General features: G+C 33.9%; 1 protein-coding gene across 1 annotated transcript in view; it reads left to right on the forward strand.

The window, feature by feature from the left end:
* Window positions 1-2,965: 2,965 nt before the first annotated feature.
* The window catches only part of MED1 (Mediator complex subunit 1), a 47,833-nt gene continuing 24,520 nt past the window's right edge, over window positions 2,966-26,278 (forward strand). The window contains exons 1-6 of the mRNA XM_074184780.1: window positions 2,966-3,150; window positions 3,203-3,348; window positions 3,403-3,536; window positions 8,629-9,204; window positions 14,526-14,757; window positions 21,703-21,883. Of these exons, the coding sequence (XP_074040881.1) occupies window positions 3,132-3,150; window positions 3,203-3,348; window positions 3,403-3,536; window positions 8,629-9,204; window positions 14,526-14,757; window positions 21,703-21,883 (1,288 nt within the window). The 5' untranslated portion in view covers window positions 2,966-3,131. The remainder of the gene's footprint in view (window positions 3,151-3,202; window positions 3,349-3,402; window positions 3,537-8,628; window positions 9,205-14,525; window positions 14,758-21,702; window positions 21,884-26,278) is intronic.

Here is a 26,278-nt window from a genome sequence, read left to right on the forward strand (position 1 = left end):
ACGCCAAGTTCGAGTATTATTTTGAAGTTATGCGCCGCTTGCGAGATGCAATACGAAGAAAATCTCCGGTATTGTGGCAACACAGTTCATAGCTGTCGCATCACGATAATGCTCCTGCTCACACGTCATTGCTTGTTCGTAATTTTTTGGCCAAAAACAACACCGTAATTATGCAGCGGCCACCGTATTCACCAGATTTGAAGGCGTTTTGAACGGTTGATGGGATTAAAACCGAATTGTTGGGAGTTCAAGGACATGCTAAAAAGTGCATATCAGAACTGTTTGGAGGATTGGAAAAACGCTGGCACAAGTGAAGGGGGGGGCAAAATAGAAATTGAATAAATAAATATTTTTTGGAAAAAATTAAAGTTCACCTTATTTTTTGAACAGACCTCATCATATAATGCTGTGACATGGAAGAGTATCACAATTCTTGTGAAATTAGCTCGCTGAATAAAATAATAGGTGATTTAATTTGTGATATTCAGATGAAAGATACCCACATGGAAAAAGTGAACAAAAAAGGAAATTAATTTTGAAAAAGCATTGTAAATAAAAAAGGAATGAATCACTTAATGAATATAAAGATAAAATCCCCATTAAGCAAATACTAATTGACGATCTAAAACAAAATGTGTAAAAAAACTACAAGTTTCATTGAAGTTCAAACCAGTCCAGCAAAACAAAAAACTATAGCACCATATAGAAGTAAACACTTATGTACGGTGACTATAGGAACTTCTAACTTCTACAGGTCAGAAAGTCAGTGACGGAGAGGTGTTTATTATCTGGAGCAGTGGGGGTGAAAAAACCCTTTCTATTGTTATACAGCCTGAATCGTGTAAGTTTTGAAATGTTCTATATTGATTTCGATCTCGACACATTTTTTTCGAATTATTATTGAATATATCTATATCAGAGTTGTTGTGAACTGTACTCTCCGTGGGCCGCTATATAGTATTCAGCTCTGTGTCTGGCTACTTTCATGTATGAACCAGTTTTTCATAACGATATTTCAGCTTAATAATATGTTCATGAGCAACTACTTTTGCGTTTCCTCGTCGAGGTGGGTGAGTGTGTTATTTGATGCAACTATTCTCATCGACGAGAGAGTTGAAGGTCACGCCGTCATAGCACGTGCGAGCATTTGAGTTTATCTATGAAGTGATAGTTTTATCTGTAGTGTATGTCTGCCGTTTAAAGACATGCCATCAAATTACGAAAATAAATGAAGTACAAAAAAGGAGTACAGTATTTCGAAAAGCAAGACTTCTGTACCTCCACATGTCTTAACTGCTCCTGAACGGAAGCAAATGCCAATATTGGAGAGAGACTTCTGCACAAGTCACACTTGTGTCGCTATATTGTCTCGAAGGATCGAGACAGGTCAGAAATGTAAATGAGTTCGATTGTAATAGATAGCGAATAGTCAATAGATACATATGCCAAAAATAAAACACACAACAAAAAAATTTATTTTACCGGCGACACAACAGGTGAATTTTAATATAAATCAATGTTAATCAACAAACCAAATTGTTTGGATTATGCCAACTGCCTTCTATTCAGCAGTAGCTGAATCATTGTATAGTACAGCGCTCAGGTGGATGTCTAAGGAAGTAAACAAAAAGGCGGGAAACTGTCAAGATACTTATCTAAATATAGTTCACAAACTACTTGTGATGTTAGTTGCAATCTATGGCGTCTATACTAGTGAGAGACCTACTGAAAGGTATGTATTTCGTGTTTGCATAAAGCACTTTCTTATATTGAGTATAAATACAATTCACGACTACAATCTATTCGCGATTCATATCGTTTTGATTTGTCTAGTTTTATCATTACTCATATCTCACATAACAAGAAGTTTACCCGAATCAAATTTAAACAGTTTGGAAGCTCCAAGGGTATCAAATTAGCAGCTCCGGAAAATTATATACACCAGGGCAGATCGATATTTTGATAGGTTTGGATTTTTTCTGGCATCTTTTATGTGAAAAACCAGTCTGATCCCTCAGAGACCAATCTTGCAAAAAATAAGATTAGGTTGGATTGTTGTCGGTCCTGTCGTGAATATTAATTCCAAGTAATACTATCAATATCGATGATCATTTAACTAATTTCTGGTAAATCGAATTGAGAAAATTAATGTTCAATAAAGAAATTTCGCCAATATTTCACCAAAATAGTTCAACGAGTCTACGACGGTCGGTCGGTCAGTATTGTTGTAAATCATGCCTTGAAGAAAATCATGCCGGCCACCACTGGTAGCCATAAACCAATCGTGGCGTAGCTAAGAGCGCGCCAATATACGATGTTCCCTGTCGCTCTAAAAGCAGCGAGAATAATGCTACCGATTTCGATGGAACTTCGGCGAAATTTCTACTGCATTGGATTAAGATATATAAATGCTAGCCACGAGCATATCGAGACACTCAAGTGGAAGTTACAGTGCGGTACGCAAAGCGATCTAGTAAGCCGATAGACATTGAAATAATAGTTGAAGTTTTAGTTGAAGTGTTTGTTGTATTTCAAGTGAAATAAAGTTAAGTTTGATTATTCAGTGTAGTCAATTATTGGACAACCCACGGGGAAAAACCTAACAATAAATTGCCCTTCTAACTCAAATTGAGAATTGAAGAAGTATTATTTCAATAAAAATATCGTTTACAAATTATAAACATAGATATATACCATTATTATAATTTCTATGGCCATAAATCAAAATCTGACAGTTCAAAAACAACGAAATGTTCTAACTTCGAAAAAATATGAAAATAAATATACAGAGGCAGACCAATTTCTGACAACACTAGGTATAATGTAACAATATTATGTGTTAATGCCACATGATTTCAAATTAAATATTGTATGAATGCTCTTACAGATGAGTAAATTATATCTTTCCTCTGTGATTTTTGTGGTTAATGCTTTAAAGAGGAAGAAGAAGAAGAATAAAACATTGTTTCTGTCTATGTTTACCAGTTTCTGTTTTCTGTGGAAAAGTTATCTTTTTAGAGGAGAAATGGGTTTATGGGTGGATGAAGTGACCGAAATAAAACAAATAGAGGTCCGTATTTCCTTGTTTAATATGGGAGGATTTTGTGAAATGCTACTACAATCATAAAAACATGAGTCAATTACCAAATGGTAAGTTTACTAATGTAAAAATAAGATTCCACTTAAAATAAATTGTATTCAGGTTCAGGTAGTACATCTGGGCCACCTCCAACTAAGGACAAAACCAAAGACTGGCAGTTGGAAATGTTAATGGAAAAGCTTAGATCTAAAAGTGCCCAATATAAAAGTTTGCCTGAAATATCAAAAAATGTTCGAATGACTTTGTTGGTAAGACAATTTCAATTACTTTAGTAAAAACTCAACAAAACTATATTTTATTAGGAAAAAAGGTATGCTTTAGATACTGTTGAAAAAAGTCAACATCAAAAATGCCTGGATACATTACAACATTCGATAAGAGTTACATCTCTGCAAAGTATGGTAGAGAGGTTAGAGAGTCTCACAAGGCAGTTAGGGTAAGTGATAAATTCAATTTAAATTTTTTGTTACTCAATTCAATAACTTGTTTGGGATTGCTTATGATCATATTATGAAATATGAAGATACCAAATGCTAGAAGTAGAAAAGGTAGGAATCTTTTTTCTTGGGTGCCATCTCTTCATAACCACAGCTCAGCTAAACTCAAATATAAAGAAATTAATCAGAAATAGCAAATGATACTTTGAAAAGAAAAGTCAACTTCAACGTTGAGAAATAACAAATCTATTTTCTAAGGAGTTTGCAATATTTATGTGTAGAAGTAGATTTCAATGTTTGAAAGTGAATTAATTTTAATTTAATGATATGATAGCCTTATCTTTTCACCGTCCACTTTCTTTGGAAGAATGGCCACTTACTGGACTGTGGACTGAACTGAAATGAAGCTATCCCCTCCACGAATCTGAAATTCTTTGGACTTAACTCAAACACAGTTTCAAAAATCGTCTGGAAATATTCACTGCTGCAAAACAGTTACAGATAACAATAGATAGAAAAAAGTAGGACAGATTTCAAAAATATTTGAATCAGAAAATAGTGAATGTATGTGTAAACACTGTCAGCAAAAAGTTGTGAACAAAGCAATGTGTATCAAATGTGAAGAAACTTTTTATTCTGCATGTCTCAAGCAGGCTAATGAGTCTAAAAAAAAAGAGATTGCAAGCATGTGGTGGCATTCAAAACCAGGTTAAAGAAAGAAGGTACATTTTTTGTATAAGATGGAGAAGTAGAAAGTCAAAACCTTTTTTTCCCAAGAAAATAAACTTGTGAGAGAAAATTAATCAGAAAGTGAATCAGATTGCACCAAAAATATTACAAAGTCAAACAAAACAAAAAATAGACAAAGTCATGATCTTGACAAAAAATGACGCAGAAAACCAGCATGATTACCAAATACTCATAAGAAGGAAAAAAAGACATAACATCGGGAGTGATAATGGAAATACATTTTTTTATGGGAAACAAGAAAATAAAAACAAAAAGATAAGGCTGTTTGTATCAGGGGAGGATAACATAGAGAAATATATGAAAGATGAAAAGAAAACAGCAACACTTTGAAGATGAACAACCAAAACAAGAGGAGACTAGGACGAACCAACTGAGGTCTTTTTTAAAAATACAACAATAATATTATCATCCTCCCAATAAGCACTGAATTGTGATGATGCATTCAACCTAGTTCATTGTAACATACACGGATTTTCAGGAAAATGTGACCTTAACATACTACTGACAATACACAATGTGAAAATTGCCTGTGTTGACCAACCCTGGCTCACAGAAGATGAACTGAAGACAACTGTAATTGAAAACAACAAACTCATCTTATATTTTGCTAGGACTCAAAATCAGAGGGGTAAACCTTAAACCAATAGTTTATAAATGTAGTGTAGAGAAGAGCTTTGAAACGTGTTTAACACAAATCAAATCTAAACAGAAATAATTTCATATATATTATTATCACATACAGAACATCAGATAGTGAATTTGGTACTTTCATTAACATTTCTTTCATTAACAAAGCAGATACTTTTATTATCTATAGTGACATAATGTGGGAATCTTCCAAAGAAGGGAACAAAGCAAACAATTTCAAACTGAACTCTTTACAAGGATGTGTAGTTCAAGCAAAGAAGTAACTTTCAGACACAAACTGGAAGAAAAAGCCCTCTCGAAACAACTACTTTCATATAAACATTGAAATACTAGAACAAAAAATACTTTTGAAACAAGAGCCACGAGAAACATTTTCTACTTGGTGACTAAAAAGCATTCTCGAGACAAACTGTCCTATGAAGATGTGTATTTGGCAATCCGGTAATTATCCTCTGGGCTCGACGGATTAGAGACTTCTGAGAAGCATGTTGGAAACGATATTCAGATCCAGTGGCATCAAGATTTCCATCGAACTTCACAGTGTAGATATGGGGAGTCCTGCAGGTATCGACCCACGCAAAGGATGACATTTTGGGGTGAAACGTCTTTAAGAAGGGGGGCAATGTAACAAAACTAAAGCCGCCCTTCACCGATAAGTCGGCCAGCGAACAAACACATGTCATCACCGCACCACGAATGCAGTCTGCAACCGCCGGTAAAACTCTAGTTGAGTACCGAAACGACTACAGAATTCTGGAAAGAACCGTTATACTATATAAGCCGGCTTCTCGACCCAAGAGGGCAGTTGAGTTCAGAAAGTGAATTGAGCGGTTAAACAAGGAATTCAAATAGTGGAACTAAATTAAGAGTTAGTTGCTAAGTGTTGTAAATAAATTAGTTTGTGATAGTGAAATATTTTTGGAAATGAATTTGTTTAAGACAGTTAATTCGTTAATTTGTTTAAAACTACTCTTTTATGAATATTAAGTTACACAAAAAACACTTTTTCCTATTCAGTTTGTGCTCTAAATATATGTTATGGAATTGAATCAGATATCATTCACAGGATTCATATACACAATATAGTAAATGAACGAGGTAAAATTTCACTTACAATTTCAATTCTTAATTTATCCATTCGAGCAAATACAGCTATAGGACAAGTCAAAAAACATATAGACATACAACAAAGTACAGTGAGTAAAATGATAAAATAAAATAAATTATGTACATGCATAACAAGGATTGCAGACAAAATACAATTAACATAGGATAATGAAATAATACATGTTTACAGGTTGTTCTTTAAAAAATTAATTCATAATAATCTTCTAGGGAGTAGGGAAACAGATCACTTAGTATCTTTTTCACTTCAATAAGAAATTTCCGGTTTGAAAAGGATCTATATCTTTGTGGAAGTCGATTATAGAGTCTTAAGCCAAGTACAGTAGGTGAATTTAAGCTAATATTTAAGCGTCTGAAGGGAACGCAATATTTGCCTTTCTGTCTAGTATCATAATTGTGTAGTTCATCTACACACATATGGTCGTCACAAGCTGTTCTTTCTGCCATATTGCGGAACACTGGAACACTGTCATTTCACTGACAGTACAAACTAAATAGAAAAACGTGTTTTTTGTACAACTCAATATTTCGAAAGTATTTTTTTCTTTCGTGTAATCAATGTAGACCTTATAATCGATCCACTATTGTTTTTGATGAATCAGTCATTTTTTGTAGGTTGTTTTCCAAATGTATTTAAAACGGCTCTCATATTTCCTCTATATAAAAAAGGCGACAAAACTGAGGTAGACAACTACAGACAGATATCTTTACTTTGTTCCCTCTCTAAACTGTTTGAGAAAGTTGTTAGTAACAGAATTCTGAATTACATGGATCAAAATAATCTTTTTAGTAATAACCAATATGGCTTCAGGAAGAACAAATCAATTGAATCAGCTTCATACCATTTATTAAATTTCATTTATACACAGTTTGACTCGAATAAACTATTTGTAACACTTTTTTTCGATTTGTCAAAAGCATTTGATACCATTTCTTCCGAATTTCTTATAATTAAACTTGCAGGCCTAGGTTTCCCAAATAATCTATTGAACTGGGTGAAATCATATATGGAAAACCGTAGTCTAATAGTTAGCTGCAATGGAATTTTATCAAGTCCCAAAGATGTAAAACTAGGAGTGCCTCAAGGTTCTGTCCTGGGACCATTGTTGTTCCTCAATTTCATAAATGACCTGTCTGAATTCTTTTCTGAGTGTCACATAACCATGTTTGCGGATGACACTGCAATTACTGTGGCCGACAAAAACGAAGTTGAGTTGTCAGACAAAATAAATAAAATAATAGATAAATTCAGTGCTTGGTGTCAACGCAACAAACTTATTCTGAATAAATCTAAATCTGTTTCAATGAAATCATTTATTAGGAAAAATTTCAGCAGCGACTCTTCCACAATAAATGGTATTCGATCTTCCAGCGAAGTCTTGTTTTTAGGAACGTCTTTAGACGAAAATTTGACCTGGAGCGGTCATATTCAGAAGGTCTGCAACAAACTCAATTCCGCATATTACTCAATCAAACAATTGAAAAACACTCTAGATAATTTTGGATTGATGAATGTCTACTTTTCTATGGCTTATTCTCACATCAGCTTTAATATCATTTCTTGGGGATGTGCAAGGGAATTTTCACGAGTTTTTGTTGCTCAGAAAAGATTGCTGAGACTAATTTTTAATATAGATTTTCAAGATAGTTGTAGACCAATTTTCTTAAGAGAGGGCCTATTGACGGCACCTTCTTTATTTATCTTGAAGTGTGTCACTTTTGCCCGTAACAATATAACTGAATTTGTCACAAACGCGGATATACATGGTAGAGACACCCGTCATGGGAAACTGTTAAGAACCCCCTCACACAAAACGGCTCACTTTACATGCTCCCCACTATTTAATACAACAAACTGTTATAATAACTTGCCGGCATCTATTAGGAAAATCGAGTCAGATAAACTTTTTAAAATTGAGGTTGTTTATTGAAATTGAAATTGTTTATTGTACCTACGTATTGTAAACAAACAAATAATATTACAAATAATAATTACAAATAATAATTACAAATTAATAATAATACAAAATTAATAATAATATATAAATATTTCTTATCCCCTTTTATATATTGGGACCTTTCACCTTAGCGCAAATGCGCTTGTGTTGTGATAGGTATCCCTTTTTTTAAAAGGAGAAGGTGAAGAAACTTCTCTTACAGAAGTGTTACTACAGTCTTGAGGAATTCTTGCACGACACTTTTTCATGACATTTTGAGAGTATTTGCTAGAGCTTCTCCGATTTTTTATTTAATACTTCTAAGTTGTGAAATTTTGTGGACGTGAACCATATTTATTGTTTTTGTATTGTTCAACTTCTGTAGTTTTATTTTTGTTTTTTAATTATGACTTAGCACATGTACTCAATGTACCAAAGTGTCAAATAAATAAATAAATAAATAGAACTACAACTTTTCATTCCCAGAAATTAGTCTCTCCTAAAAATATACCCCTTTCAATTTCGGCTTGATAATATTTCAACAAAATGATTATTCCTTTATCTTGATATATTATTTTCACCTTAGTCAGTTTTTTTCTAATAAATAATAGACAATTTGTATCTTTTCCAGCCTGAAATTCGTTGTAGAACCATCAGGGGTTTTCATATCGTCTGATATGTTTTACTTAGAAATAGTATTGGATCCTTCTGGAGTTGTGAAAGATGTAAAAATCCATCATGAAGGAAAGAAAGAGCAGCAAAGTTGTATGGAATTAGTAAACTGTTTATCTCGAGGAGATTTTGAAGATTTCACATCGCAGTTAGAGGGATTCACATCAATTTACCAGTTGAATGCCGAAAAGAAAGTGAAATGTAAAGCATTCACAGCATTGGAGTCCCTGGAAGCTGACCTCAGTACCTTGGCTCAACTGCAGATGTTTATGAAGGAGCCTTTTAATTTGATCCACAAGTCACCTGTGGGTATTCTGGAAAAGAGGAAAGGGGGACATCCCATGAAGCTTACATATTTCGTTTCTCCGTATGACTTGTTGAATGTTGAAAAAAATGAAATAGATCCTATTATTATAGATAATATCACGTCTAAAGGTTTGGGATACAGTGTGACTGTATGTATAGAGGGCTCGGCGGCTCATAAACTTCAAACAACAAGTCTCATAACAATCAATAGGGGCATCAACGGAAAAAAGTGAGTTGCATTTGCTGTTTATATTGAAAACAAATGTGTATATCAATTCATTGTGTGTGGTAGTAAGTAATCAATTTTTTTAAATAAAAAATATCGACCATATGTTTCAAAAAGTTTAACGTACATTAGCGATTTTTTTATTGATATACTCGCCTCGAACATATGTCAACAGTTTCATCTGTTTAGCATGTTTAGTTTAATAAAAATAATAATGATAATATTTATTCAGTTGGATCATCTATAGATGACATTTTGTATGTGAGAACGTGTACAAATACAAAATTAAAAATACAAACTCCGTGCACTTAGAGCCACAATATACAATTTACATAGATAATATAATATATAATAGTCAAAACCTAAAATAATTTGCTATTTATGCAATAGCATCGTTATTAAAATCTTCTTAAAATGTTACAGGGTCATAAGTTATCATCCATATATTCGTTGAGAGAATAATATGATTTATCCAGGAGAAACTTTTTGATTTGATAGTTATACTGTTTTAGAGCTAATTTTTTATTGTACTTGGAAGTTTATTGTACAATTTAATGACCATAAGCCTGGGACATGATTCAGATACAACTAATCTGTGTGTTGGTACTTCCAACTGTAGGAAATTTCTAGTATTATAATTCTTATTACCATCAAGAGTAGGAAAACTGGTTATGTATGATTTTACATATTTTATTATCTCAAAAATATATACACTTATAACAGTCAATATTCTGAGATTTTGGAAGATGAATTTGCAATGTCCTTCTAGTAACTCCTGCTATACAGGCTGATTCACGGTGGATGGCACATTAGACGTTTCTGGTGAACCAGACAACGGATCACTTTGAAAATTTAATGGAGGGCATATTCGGACATTCTCTAGCCAACTAAAATATTTTCGACAATACGGTGTTGCCGCTTCTATTAGAAAGCAGTAGCAACTTTGATTTTTCAAATGGAACACTCTGTATATAATATTATTTTTGGAATCTCCAACAATTGCCCGACAACTTTTCTTGATATTTCCCTATACCTATCTGTTACCGTTTTCGAAATAAAAATTAATTTCAATTTTTTTCTTTGAAAATCATGACTTCTAAAAATGCCGATATCTTTTAGTTAAGAAGTACTATGATATCGAAATTTGGTTTGGAGTTAGGTGATACTTGAACACTTCCCACACGTCAGCTTAATCTCCGTTACTTCAATACAGGGTGGTAAAAAAATACAGTTTTTTCGTTTGCTTGAAAAAGTTGCTGAAATTTGATTATTTTAAATGGAACACCCTGTATATTATTGAAAATTCGGAAAGCTGCTGAAATTTGCTTTCTTTCTATGTATATCATACCTATACCTAACTAGTCAAGTTTCGGACTTATGAACATTTATTTGTGAAAATGTCCCTTCAGAATGGTATTTCCATTCGGTATTTGGTAAGCAGGCCATGATTACTATTTGACAGTAGCGTTGTGACATTCTCCTAATAATATCGACATTTTCGTCACTTCAGAAGTTGCAAATACCTTCAAAACGATGGAACAAAACTATTCAAATGAAGTTCTTATGAATTTGTTTATTATTTTTGGACAGTGTGACAAAATTATCAGCAGAACATGTAGAAAGTTCAATGAAATGTATCCGAATCTACCGCCAATGAACCTCAAGAAATTTATACGAATTCAGAACAATTTCAATATGTTTGGATAAACTTTAAAAAAGCACCAAGAAACTTGAAATTGGAAATATTGATATGAATAATTATAAAAAAGTAAAACAATCATGTGGAATATTTCAAAATATGTTCGAGTCGCTGGCCGTTCACTTCCAAGCACTTTAAAATGCGGGTGTTGACTGCTTTCGTGGTGGCAGATCTGATTTCATTGGGATCCAAATCTTCAAATGTTTGGGCAATACTTTCTAACAATTCATCTCTCGAACGCACGGGTATTTTGTAAACTTTTTCTTTAAACATTCCCTACAAATAAAAATCTAATGGATTAAGATCGGGTGATCTCGCTGGCCAATTCCATGGTCCCAAGCGCCTCATCCACCGATCATCAAATAGTCTATCCAGTTCTGCGCTCACTTCTCTTGTGCAATGTGCAGGAGCTCCGTCTAGTTGGTACCAACAGTTTCAATAATCTTCGAGTGGCAGATTATCCACGAAACTGTCTACAGTATTCTCCAAAATATTCAGGTAGCTTCTGGATGTTAATGACTCCTCGTATATCACGTACCTCAATTTGTTGTCCATCAACATGCAGAAGACATTAAAACTAATTTTTCTTGAAATCCGGCTTTTTTTGTGACGTGAGGATTTTCACTGGACCAATAATGACGATTTTTTCTATTGAAAATCCTTTCTCTCGAAAATTTCGATTCATCAGTCCAAATAATTTTATTTAAAAAAAGTGGATCTTCTTGAATGCGTGTCAACAACATTTCACAAAATTCTACTCTCTGTTGAGGATCTTTAGGCTTCATTGCTTGAATTTTGGTGAATTTATAATCATGCATTTTATGTCTTCGCAAGATTCTTTGAACCGATGAATATTTTATACCCAAATCTTCTTCAGCACTTCTTATCGATGACTCGGGAAATGCGTGAAAATATGCTAAGACATTAATCTGGTTGTCTTCGAAAGTTACGGGTCGAGGCAAGTTTCTTGGTGCTTTCAAAGTTGATCCAAATGCATTGAAATTGTTCTGAATTCGTATAAATTTCTTGAGGTTCATTGGCGGTAGATTCGGATACATTTCATTGAACTTTCTACATGTTCTGCTGATAATTTTGTCACACTGTCCAAAAATAATAAACAAATTCATAAGAACTTCGTTTGAATAGTTTTGTTCCATCGTTTTGAAGGTATTTGCAACTTCTGAAGTAACGAAAATGTCGATATTATTAGGAGAATGTCACAACGCTACTGTCAAATAGTAATCATGGCCTGCTTACCAAATACCGAATGGAAATACCATTCTGAAGGGACATTTTCACAAATAAATGTTCATAAGTCCGAAACTTGACTAGTTAGGTATAGGTATGATATACATAGAAAGAAAGCAAATTTCAGCAGCTTTCCGAATTTTCAATAATATACAGGGTGTTCCATTTAAAATAATCAAATTTCAGCAACTTTTTCAAGCAAACGAAAAAACTGTATTTTTTTACCACCCTGTATTGAAGTAACGGAGATTAGGCTGACGTGTGGGAAGTGTCCAAGTATCACCTAACTCCAAACCAAATTTCGATATCATAGTACTTCTTAACTAAAAGATATCGGCATTTTTAGAAGTCATGATTTTCGAAGAAAAAAATTGAAATTAATTTTTATTTCGAAAACGGTAACAGATAGGTATAGGGAAATATCAAGAAAAGTTGTCGGGCAATTGTTGGAGATTCCAAAAATAATATTATATACAGAGTGTTCCATTTGAAAAATCAAAGTTGCTACTGCTTTCTAATAGAAGCGGCAACACCGCATTGTCGAAAATATTTTAGTTGGCTAGAGAATGTCCGAATATGCCCTCCATTAAATTTTCAAAGTGATCCGTTGTCTGGTTCACCAGAAACGTCTAATGTGCCATCCACCGTGAATCAGCCTGTATAAGAGTGGACCTAATATAAAACCCTGAGGAACCCCGAGAGAACAATTTTTAGATTCTGATTTATTTCTGCTAACCTCTACATAGTAGTATCTACCCTCTAAGTAACTTACAAACCATTTGTGGGTTATTCCCCTGATTCCATTCATTTCAAGCTTTGTTAGGAGAATTTTGTGATCTACCAGATCAAATGCCTCACTTAAGTCTATGGAAATCCCTAGCGTCTTTTTACCTTCATCGAACTCCCTGTACACGTTGTTGAGGAACTGTGTAATCGCCTAATTTGCGAAAACCAAACTGGTTCACATTAAATAGACTCCATTTATTAAAAAAAAAAATATATCATTAGGCTTAAAACATATTTTTCATATACTTTTGAGAATGGGCAAATGAGGGAAATTGGTCTGAAATTTTGTATGTCAGTGTCATTTCTCTTCTTATGAATTGGCACAATTTTTGAAATCTTCAGGCACTCAGGAAAAATCTCCTCTTCCAAGGAGCAATTGATCAAGTAGGTTAGAGGTTCAGCTATAATATGTATGCATTTTTTCAGTATATTCGTAGTTATTCCGTCGTCACCGGTGGAATTTGAGTTGCTTAGGTTAATGACAATGTCTAGTATATCATACTTTGTGGCAGGTTTGTTGGTGGGAGGCATTAAAGTTAGGCAAGTTTTGCGTTTTCAGCAATTTTCAGCTATCAAAAAAAAATGATCAATGAAATTGCATCAAATTTTGAGTAAAAATGGATTTTAGTGCTCAAAAACACTTGAAGTGTTGACAGTGGCATACGGTGATTGTACTCTGAGTCAGAAAATGGTTTACAAATGGTACAAGCTTTTCACAGAAGGTCGAGAAAATTTTGAATGACGATGCTTGCCCAGGACGCCCCAGCACATCAACAACCAATGAAAATAATGAGAAAGCGGCATATAGGTTGGTTCATGCCATGCAATTTTTTCGGAAATTTTGGACAAGAAACATCTCTCAGGAATTGCTTGAAAGGGTCATAACCGGTGAAGAATCATAGGAATATGGTTATGACATCGAAACCGAAGTCCAGTCATCCCAATGGAAGAGCCCAGGAGAGCCAAGATCAAAAAAGCATACCAAGATCGATCAAATGTCAATATTTTGGTCACTATTTTCTTCAGTTACCATGAAGTTTTTTTGCCACATGATCGTACAGTCGATAAAGAGTATTATTTTGAATTTATGTGCTGCTTGCGAGAAGCAATACGAAGAAAATGCCCGGTTTTGTGCAAAAACGATGCATGGCTTTTGTATCACGATAATGACCCTACTCACTCGTAATTGCCTGTTTGTCATTGCCTGTTCGTAATTTTTTGGCTAAAAACAAAACCATAATCATGCCTCGGCCACCGTATTTACCAGATTTGACCCCCTGCGACTTTTTCCTGTTCTCAAGATTGAAGACACCCGGCGTGTTGAGACGATTGAGGAGATAAAAACCGAATCGCTACATATCAGAACTGCTTTGAAGATTGGAAAAAACGCTGGCACAAGCGTATTATGTCTGAGGGGGACTACTAAGAAGGGGACAAAATAGAAATTGGTGAATAAATAAATATTTTTTGTGAAAAATGAAAATTCACCTCATTTTTTGAACAGACTTCGTATCATAGCTACTTTGTAGAGTAACAATGTTTTGAATATATTCGTTATTTGAAAAACTGAAAAACAATTCTTGATTTTCAGCACACCTTCATACACATCTTTAACTAGTCAAAACAGTGCAGTTATTCCCGCTTGCTTTATGTTGAAATTAAATAAGCCATTGCCAATGTGTCTGTCTCTTATAAGACAAATTCAGCAAATACATCCCTGGACAGACATTGATAGTGCTCCTGTACAACCTCTTCTTAATCTTATTGTAGCACACTGCAGTGATAACAAAATGAGTTCCAGCAACCATAAAGGGCTGTTTGTGGTAAGTATCAGGTTGTTTTAAATGTTTTGTCCGTTTTTACGAGTCTACTTCAAACTGTAATATCTCAGTAAATACTTATTAAATTTAATCGAAATATTTATTTGTTTAGTAGGCAAGCCTGATATATAAAAAAATTTATAAATATCTTACATTTTTAAACTATGTAAATACAGGGTGGGCCATAGAAAACTTGACATGGAGGTTTTGGGTACTAATCTTGCAAATCCTAAAAAACGCTCAGACCGGTCAATTTTCCCCCTGCGTCGTCACTTCAACCCCGGAGCAGAGGGGTGAGTAACCTTTGGAATTTTAATAGGGAATAGGGGCGAGTCGTACATCATTTGAAATATCTTGGAATTCTCTAAACAACGGTGTACATTTTTTAAAATTTAGACGAACCATATTAAATTTAGGGTTAAAGTTAAGTACTTTATTCTCATGTTAGCATAGGCTCAAAATGGGCACCTCCAGCTTCCATGCAATAATAGAGATTCTGCTGGAAACGTTCTTGAACATTGTGGAGCATTTCTGGAGTGATTTGGGCGACATTCATTTGTGATTCGTTGCCGTAAATCTTCGAGTGATGTAGAAGGAGTACAGTAAATTCCGCTTTTCAAATGACGCCACAGAAAGAAATCTAACGGCGAAAGGTCTGGTGGTCCTGGTGGACATTCGATAGTGCCCCACCTCCCAATCCAGTGATCCGGAAAAGTCTGATCTAAATACTGCCTAACAGGCAGAGCATAGTGCGGAGGAGCTCCATCTTGTTGAAATATTAACAGATCCTCCCGATAATTGTGTTCATTTTCAATAATATCAGTGAGAAGGGGATTAAAAGTATCTTCCAGAAGCTCCAGATACATTTGTCCAGTTAAATTGCCTTCTAAAAACAATGGGCCAACAATACGGTCACCAAAAATTCCAGCCCCCATACATTTAATTTTTGTGGACGTTGAGTATGCACTTCATGAAAAATGTGAGGATTTGAATCAGCCCAATAGCGACAATCACGGCGATTAATTGTGCCATTTAGAAAAAAAGAACATTCATCACTGAAGCGAATGTAGAAAACAATATGTGGAATTTCCACTGCTCGTTCACTAATCAACTCGCAAAATTGTAAGCGTCGATCGAAATCATCTTCATTCAGTTCTTCCGTTAATTTAATCTTGTAAGGATGCATTTTGTGGGTTTTTGAAATACACCGAATGTTAGTTCGAGACACCCCGGAAACAAATGCTGATTTTCTTGTGCTCAAAGTATGGTCAAGCTCAACATGGCCTAGAATTGCCACTTGTGCCGCTTCATTTGTTACTGGTGGTTCGATTTGCCGTTTTATATTTGCTACAGATCCAGTTACGCGCAATTTTGCAATTAAATCGAAAACATATTGTCGCGACACATTCTTCCCATGTCGTTGATTGAACAGTTCCATAGTACAGTTCAATTAACTCAACCCTCTGTGCAGTTGTGTAAACCATTTTTTCTTTAGCAACACTTTACGGCACTCACAACTAGTAATTATGTAGATATCACTTTTATTAATAATAATAACATCATTTATTGCCCAACAGGTAACACCCAATTACAGGACATAATTGAATACATCAGTAATAATAATAATAATATTTATTCGTTCATAACGATCATAACATGATGACATAGAACAAGTCAATAATAAAAATAAAAAATAAATATGATAGATAAAATAAAATAAAATCTAAATATATAGATAGAAAACCCCGTTGATTGAAACAGTCGATTATATGATTAAAATCGTAGGTACATCAAAATTAAATATAATTATGAACTGAGCCACATTTGGTAATTGTGTTGGCATTCTAGTCAACCCATGAAGGCATTAACCAATTATACATCACATAGGATCTTTCAAATACTCATCAACAGAGTAATAGGCTTTGTCAATTAAAAGTTGTTTCACATACTGTTTGAATTATCTCAGCGACATTTCTCTAACATGAGTTGACAATTTATTAAATAATTTGATACTCATATAAAAAGGACTTGATTCGGACCTGGCCAGTCTGTGAATTGGTATTTCCAATAAAGGTGAATTTCTTGTACTGTATTTGTTTCTATTCAATGGAGCAAACAATTGTCTGTCTGATTTTACAAACATCAGTATCTGGTTAAAATTTTTAGGATTTTGAATAGTTCTTTACAGCTCATGCGTCTACTTACTCTATGAATATTTCTGACAGCTCTCTTTTGTAAAATAAACACCCTTTGCGCTTCACTAGATAAACCCCAAGCTGATATAAGATTAAAGAGTGAACATGTGCATGATAAAACATAAGTAATACAGATTTGTCCACAATTTTATTAAGTTGATACAGGCAATAGCACATTGGTGATATTTTTTTGCACATTTCATGAATGTGATGATTCCACTTACAATCTTCTGAGAGGTTGAGTCCCAAGAATTTAACTGATGTTACTTGTTTTAACGAACCATTTGATGCTTTTAAAAGTAAGCTGTGATCATACCCTTTTGGTGCATAACTAAATCTTACAAAAGAGGATTTTTTATCATTGCAAACTAATTTATTTTTGGAGAACCAATCCTGTGCTTTCAATATTTCTATATGAGCAGAGTCAACTGTAGCGGAGATGTTTGGTCCATTTACCAGTAAGGTTGTATCATCTGCATACATTACAACATCACCTGCAAAATCATTGACATATATAAAGCAATGGTCCCAGAATAGAACCTTGTGGCACTCCCATGGTATAATTACGGTGAATAGACTTGAACTTGCCTATCTCAACATATTGTGTTCTATTGCCCAGGTAACTTTCAAACCGTTTATATGGAATGCCCCTAAATCCATACTTTTCTAATTTATCTAGCAGGATTTTATGGTTAACCAAATCAAATGCCTTACTAAGATCCAAGAAAACACCCAGGGTTCTCTTTCCTTCATCTAGATTATTATATAGTTCATTAAGAAATGTTATTATGGTATGCGTTGTTGACCGCCCTCTTCTAAAGCCAAATTGATTTGCATTAAAGAGTTTATAAAGATCAAAAAAAAGAAATTACCATGTGTGCCACACACTTTTCATAAACTTTTGCAAACACACTGGGAACAGTGATGGGCCTGAAATTTTCAACCTGAGTTTTATCACCTGTTTTATGTATGGGTTTTATTTTACCGACTTTCAGAATTTCAGGGTAGATTCCTTCCTCCAAAGAGCTGTTAATCACACAAGTTAATGGTTTAACAATATATGTTGAACACTTTTTTAACAGGCTAGAGCTAATATCATCATTACCAGTAGTATGTGTAGTTTTTAGATTACTTATTATACGTGTTATGTCTGTTTCTAGAGCAGGTTTGAAGGAAAAAGTAAAAGGATTGAAATCTTCAAGTGTGAGTTCATATAATGGTTCTTTTATATTGTTCGAAAGTATTGTTGGAATACTATTAAAATACTCAGCAAAATTATTTGTTATTATCTGGGTGTCCTGAACAATATTGTTATCTGATAATAGATAATATAAATCATGTTCATTCTTGACATGCTATATGAATATAACATAACAATGATATATAACTTCGAATAGAGAACAAAAGAAAGAAAACTATAACAAAAGAAAAAAACTGATAGTATAACTAATCATTGCGCTATTTGGTAAGAGTGGTTAAAATAACTGTCTTTCTCACAACACAAAAAAAGAAAAAACAGTTTTGATATCACTTTGAAATTTCCATTGCAACTTTTTTTATATGATTCGCCGAGCAAGTATTAATATCGCAAAAGCTGCATATTGAGTTGTAGTTTTCACACATATATTTAATTGGAGAATGCGATATTATGTTTGTTCGTGCTGCAGAGCAGTAAAATGTGAGATTCAGCCGTGACTGAGCTCTTGCCACCCTAAAGTTCAGTTCTGACAGGAGCAAATGGCGGTCTACTTGGCTGTTTAGTAGTTTATGCAAAAATGTTATTCAAGCACATCTTAATTAATTAATTGAAAGTGATTGAGGAGACTATAGTGGTCAGAATCCCTAGCTGGATAAATTCCAGTGTTTTTGAAGTACAAGAATTTCAAAAAATTTCTTTGAACTTTTTCAATATAATATCTTCAAAGCGTTAATGTTTCTGAAGTTTTATGTTCGAAAATGCTTCGTTTCGGAGATATGGGGTCTTGAAATTGACTTTTTTTGTTCGCTTTTTGAAAATAACTCTTGCAAAAAATAAGTTATTTGCACGAAATTCGGTGCACGGGTTTTTTTGACGTGGGATATCATAATTTCGTATTAATTTTCATGTAACATCTAGAGGGCGCTGCGTACGCTGTCATTATTTATTTCAAATTGCCCTAACTTTTTTGACAGTAAACTTTTGGTACTTTTCATGAAAAAACCTAATTTCCACACCTTTTCCAAATAAAATAGGTACACCTCCTCATCAACGCTGGAGGTGATCGTTTTCGAGATACCTATTTATAATTTTCTATATCGATGCATATTACTTAATAGCCAAATTTCAATAATTTTTGACAATCTCTCCGCTTGCAAATTAAGTTAATTAAATCGAGTAGGCTATGAAAGTTTGTTTATAAAAATAGAAGTTCGCTGTCACATTTTTAACTATTAATTGACAAATTCACAGTTCAGAGTTTATAAAGTGATTTTTTGGTATTTGCATACGGCTTGGCTGACGGAAATTCAAACGAGGCCAAACGCATCTATCAGAAAAGGTATCCCTAACGCGTGACGCCTTGTGCAGCGAGTACAAGAAAAATTATTCAAACTTTAAACGTGAGTCACATGACAGTTTACAGAATCTTAAAGGAACAGCAATTATATCTTTATCATATTCAACGTGTGCAGGCACTTGCGCTACGTAATTTCCAACCACGTATCAAATTTGCTCAATGGCTTCAAAGAAAAGTCGAACAACATCCGAAATCACTCTTGGTTTATGCACGATGGTGCTCCTGCTCATTTTAGTGTGATAGCAAGAAGTTTTTTAGACGTAGCATATCCCCAACGATGGATAGGAAGAGGAGGTACTGAGTATTGGCCCCCGAGGTCACCGGACCTCAATCCCGTCGATTTTTTCTTTTGGGGGACACCTAAAATCACTAGTTTATGCTAGCCCCTTTGAAAACGAGGAAATGTTGAGGGATCGCATCATGGCTTGCTGCGAAACGATAAGAAACACTCCGGGAATTTTTCAACGGGTGCGGAATTCTTTGATGAGAAGTGCAGAAGCTTGTATTACTGTTGGGGGGTCGTCACTTTGAACAGTTGTTGTAATAGTTGTTTAGTTCAATTTTAATATGTTTATTTTCCTAATAAATAACATAGTTCTTCTCCGAATTGTTTTTTTTTACAAACTCCGAAATGTATTTTCTAATTGAATAATTAAATCTGACAACTTTTTTCAATTTGGATTGAATAAGCAATTCCATACGTAGTACGGGTATACTACGTATAAAGTTTGATGAATATAACTAAAATTGCAAAAAATTTATGACAAAAACCTACCATGTTTTGAAAAATGCCAACTATCTGTATTTCGAAAACGAATCATTCTTCGTTAAGCATTTTATAGGAAAAATTTGTTTATTTTGACGAGATCCACCACAAACTTAGTTTTTGTAATGTTCTCAGCAACTTCACTTAGCGCCCTAGGACAGGGGTTCCCAAACTTTTTTGTACCACGCCCCCTCTGGTTATTTGGAGACCCCCCCACGCCCCCCTACACATATCAATAATTGTACGTATGGTGAAAATTTAAACAAGTATTACATGAAAAACGAATATAATAAGTGATACAAAATTTAACATGGTAACACAGATACATTTTCAATTTAAGGAAGGTGAAACAATAGGCCTACCTACTTACAAAAACAAAACATAAAATGTAATTTAGTGAGATGGGTGCGCTTGCATGTTCTGGATAAGCTGACAGATCCTGGGTTGAGTTTCAGACAAAGCACAGCGTAGGTCACTTTCGACATCAAGTTTGTTGCGGTACTTGGTTTTGATCGCCACAAGAGTTGAAAACGCGTTTTCGCACATGTATGTTGTTGAAAAAGGCAAGTACATCCGAACAGCTTTCCCTGAAACACTGGGGTAAACTTTTAAGTGCAGGACGTGGTAGGGGTGGAGGGACGCTCGCACTCACGCCAAGGCCAAATGGAGGTAACGGGTGGTGGGGGTCATGGATGGCGGGAGGGGAGTATTATTATGAGGAAATTATTTTTGTATTTTTTTTTTATTTATTTCATTTGGGTGTCACGCCCCCCCTGGAATTTCTCCACGCCCCCCCCCAGAGGGGTGCGCCCCCCAGTTTGGGAACCGCTGCCCTAGGAGCTAAGTAATATGCATCGATATAGAAAATTGTAAATATCTCGAAAACGATCACCTCCAGCGTTGTTGAGGAGATGTACCTTTTTTACTTGGAAAAGGTGTGGGAATTAGGTTTTTTCATGAAAAGTATCAAAAGTTTACTGTCAAAAAAGTTAGGGCAATTTGAAATAAACAATGACAGCGTACGCAGCGCCCTCTAGATGTTACATGAAAAGTAAAACGAAATTATGATTTCCCACGTCAAAAAAACCCCGGTTACCGAATTTCGTGCAAATAACTTATTTTTTTCAAGAGTTATTTTCAAAAAGTGAACAAAAAAAAATCAATTTCAACACCCCGTACCTCCGAAACGAAGCATTTTCGGACACAAGTTCATATAGACTTTTTTCCTGAAATTGTCTCAGGAATACGTCACTTCAATATTTTAACGTACTTATGTTACACCCTGTATACCACGACATAGAAGATTATTCATTCAGATATGTAGCTACAAAAACATGTCATTAAAACGGACAAAACTTCAGAAACAACCTAATAAAAGTGACTTACTCGACTTTCAATCTCATGAAAATGATAATTTTATTCAATGTTTCAGACACTTCCTGATCAAAATCACTGTTACTTCCTGACTGAGAACAAAAATATGAATGGTGTCTTGGTATCTAATATACCTTTCACACATCCAGCACATGTAGCCAGTATCCTAATGATTTTGAGAGAGCAGGCTTTATTCAATACGATCATAGGAAGTTGTGTTCGACCGGACAGCAAGCAAGGTATATTAGAATTCGTTCAAGTATATATAACTACTGTTTTATTTCTAGTTTTACTTCTTAAATGTCTGATAAGTTGGTCTTGTATGTCTATCTTGAGCAACCCAACTGAAAAAAATCAGTTTGTTTGTCTGGGTGGAGTACCGATTCATATACAGTAGAGCGTCGAAAATTTCAAGTGAGGGGGTTTGGATGTCCAAATCGTTCGGATTTTCGAACATAACCTACAAATTCTTAGTTACACTAAAAATAATAGGATATATGAAAATAAAATAACGTATGCACTTACATATGTACAAACATTTTGTATTTTGATGTATTTGTACCTTTTAATCCAGAAAAATGCACTCATTTTACAAAAAAAAATCACTACATACAATTTACAAAACTTGCGAATTTTGGGTTGTGCGGAAACTCGTTTTCTGCCAGCCATTGCAACTTTGATCCGGTCGCTGTACTGAGTTTTGCGTAATTTGGAGATTGTTTTATATTTCTATATCCTGTGATCGTATCAATTTCGATGTCTATGAACTTGGAATATTAAAAGATGGAATTCTGAATACTGAGTGTTTTTGTTTTAGAATATTAAAGTCGAGGTCGTTTGTTTTAGAATATTAAAGTCGAGGTTGGAACATCTTTCAATTCATGTATTCGCTTAAATGAATTTGAATTATTTCATGATTATTTTCCATATTTGACAATATTACACCACGCACATCCCAAAATACCGAGGCCAAACCTTTCCAGCCGATTGTTGCGCTTTGGACGAGGTTCACTAGTTGCTCTCCATTCAGATTACGATCATTTTGATTCCGGAGTGAATTAATGGATCCATGTTTCATCCATTGTCACATATCGACGCAAACATTCCTGTTTGTTATATTCAAACATGGTCGAACACTGCTCATAATCATCAAGAATTTCTTGTTTTTGGTCAACAATGGGCTCGCGCGGAACCCGCTTCAAACAGAAATTTCTCATAGTCAAATGCTCATGCAATATAAAGCCAACACATCCTTTTGATATCTTTACAATGTCAGCTAACTCACGCAACTCCACCTTTCGATCATTCGAAGCGATTTTGTGGATTTTTTTCATGTTTTCTGTTACTGTTACTGCCCCATTTGGACGTCCACTGCGTTCTGCAGCATCGCTGTCTCTACGACCACGTTTGAAGTCAGCAAACCAACATTTAATTGTTGTTTTTGATGGAGCGGAGTCCTTATAACACTTTTCAAGTCATTTCTTCGTTCGAACGGTATTTTTTCCCATCAAGAAACAGTGTAAAATTAAAACACGAAATTGTTTTTGCTCCATTGTTTTGAAAATAACAAAAGTAGGTAGTGTCACTTTTAACACAGTAACTCACAAATTTATGAGTAGAATATCATGAAATGTCAACAGCTTTTTTTGAAGGTTAGTAGTAGTAGTAGTAGTAATCTTTATTATAGGATACATCCTAATCTTACAAGACATAATAACTAATTAACAATTTAAATTTCCACAGTGCCAAAAATATTAATAAAATTCAAATCTGTATATAGATAATAACAATAATGAAGATAAACTGAATAAAAAGATAATAATATAGTAACATACATATAATATACATATTTTCCAACTTACTAACGCTTTAGGTATTCCAATAATTTACTTTTAAACCCTCTTACAGTATTTTCCTCTTTAATGCCATTTGGTAAATTGTTAAATTCCTGTAGTCCCTTGTAGAATAAGTTTTTCGTTCGTTTTAAATATAAATATTAGCATATTTAGTGTTATCCTTTGTTTAGCAGACATAAGAGACGGTGTTTCCAACATGTATTCCACAGATGTGCGTTTATTACAACTTAATATTGCCCTCATGGATCTGTTTTGAAGCTTCTGTAATCTGTTTAGATTTTCATTGCACACAAAATAGAGTAATGTACTGCAATAGTCAAAGTGGGGTGCTATTATTGATTTATAAATTGTTAATTTTGCATATTCACTTATTTTATTTTTCAATCTATATAAAAGATTAATTTTAGTGGCTATTGTCTTCTGAATATAATTACAGTGTGCATTAAAGTTCAATTCTTGATCTAATACCACTCCCAGATATTTAAAAGTTGTTACCCTTTCAATGATGACATTATCAATATAAAGATTCAATGTTCATCTTGCAGTTGTTTTAAACGATATTTGCTACCTATTAACATGCATTTTGTTTTATTAACATTTAACTTGAGGCCGTTGTCACATAACCACTCGTTTATATTTAATAGTTCCTCATTTAAACATTCTGAGATTTCATTAGTCGTCCCAGAACAGTACAACATAGTGTCGTCGGCAAACAGTTTTATCTTACACCTTTTAACATGTATCACAATATCATTTATGTACAGCAAGAATAGTAGTGGACCCAATACTGGCCCTTGAGGGACTCCAGAAATTACATTCAAAGTACTTGATGTCACTTGATTATATTTAACTAGCTGCTTCCGATATGTGAGGTAATTTGTGAACCATTGTAATACTTTATAATCTAGTCCATACTTATTTAATTTCATTAAAAGTAACTCAATGTTGACCGTCTCGAATGCCCTTTTGAAATCCAGAAAGACAACACCTATAATACGTTTTTTAGATAGCTCAACTTTCCACAAAGAGATTAGAAATTGCAGTGCAGTTTCACATGAATGGGATTCCCTAAAGCCAGATTGTTCTTTAATCAAAATATTATGTTTCGCTATAAATTTCATCAATTGCTCTTCCACTGTAATTTCTAATATTTGGCAGGGTATTTATGGGTCTAAAATCAGATCCTAAAACGGTGTTTGTAATTTTTTCAATAGGAACGATGGTGGCAATTTTCCAACCATCAGGAAATGTTCCAGTGGTTAACGATAAATTTATCAAGTCCAAAAACCTATTTCCCAGTATTTCAAATGTCAACTTGATTATATTCAGATTAATTCCATTGTCATCTGTATTATTTTTCTTGAGGGAAAAAATTATCTTTTTTAACTCGCACATATTCAATGTTTCAAATTCTCCAAGTATCTCATTTGTTGGTATAATATAACTGAGAACATGATTATAATCATTTATTGACACTATACTTTCTGTTAGATTTTTCAAACACTCAACGAAAAATGAATTTAAATATCCTGCTACTTTTGCTTCATTTGTTACAAGAACACTATCAAATTGTATACCTTTGAACTTTTCTATTTCCCTTTACTAAACCTTTCAGTGCTTTCCACATAGTCCTACTGTTTCCTTTATTTTCGTCAATCTTTGATTCATAATACTTTTTAGTTTCAATTCGTATCTTTTTGGTAACGAGATTACGACTTATTTTATATTTATCCCAATCACATTGTAGTTTGGTTTCCTTTGCTTTTATATGAAGAAAATCACGTTTTTTTAAATCTGCCATGATTTCGTCTATAAACCACACTTTCAATTTGAAATTATGCTTCCTTTTGAATGGTGCATGTATGTCCAAGCATCAATGAAAATCTAAACAGATTACAGAAGCTTCAAAACAGATCCATGAGGGCAATATTAAGTTGTAATAAACGCACATCTGTGGAATACATCTTGGAAACACTGTCTCTTATGTCTGCTAAACAAAGGATAACACTAAATATGCTAATATTTATATTTAAAATTAAACACAATATGTCGCCAAATTATCTGAGTGATCAGTTGACCTACACAAGTAGTAATCATACACACTCCACTAGAAATAGAATAGGAAATTTTTATATCAACAGAGAACATATAGGTTGTGACTCATTGCATAGTTCTGGTCTGATTGCATTTAATAATCTGCCAAGTCATATAAAAAGCTGTGATTCATTAAATTCATTCAAAAGAAAATGTAGTGAATATATTTCAAGTAATTGTCATCAATAATTCGTCTTGTTTTTTAGTTTCGTGTTTTTAAAATGTGACTTGTCTCTAATTTTATATATATATTTTTTTATTGTTTTGTATTTTATAAGTGGCTGACTGTACTATGAAGAGCATTATTTGCTAATAAAGAGTAATAATAATATTATTGATGAATCAGTTCCTGGGTTTTTTTTTGCCAAAAATTCATACTGCCTTACGATATTAGATTTTGGTCTCGAAGATTATCCTAATAATTATCAACCTAATTAAGCAACAAATAATTCAACTTCAATCACTGCTTGTCAAACTCAGATTTTTAAAAAGAATACTCTTTATTAAGTCGCGCCTTTTGCTGCATCCAACCTAAGCCGGTTAGGTCAAACGTCAAAAAATTTTATCGGAACATGCAAATTGCAAAGTTCATCTCACAAATATATCGAATAATATTTCAACAAGTCGATTCAGCTAAAATTTGCTAATATTTTCTTGTTACCTTAAACTTACATTGTAAAAGAT

This window comes from Leptinotarsa decemlineata, unplaced genomic scaffold, assembly GCF_025532065.1.
Source record: "Leptinotarsa decemlineata unplaced genomic scaffold, Ldec_3_MD MMD2_tig00026358_RagTag_RagTag, whole genome shotgun sequence".
In the NCBI taxonomy this organism is placed as follows: domain Eukaryota; kingdom Metazoa; phylum Arthropoda; class Insecta; order Coleoptera; family Chrysomelidae; genus Leptinotarsa; species Leptinotarsa decemlineata.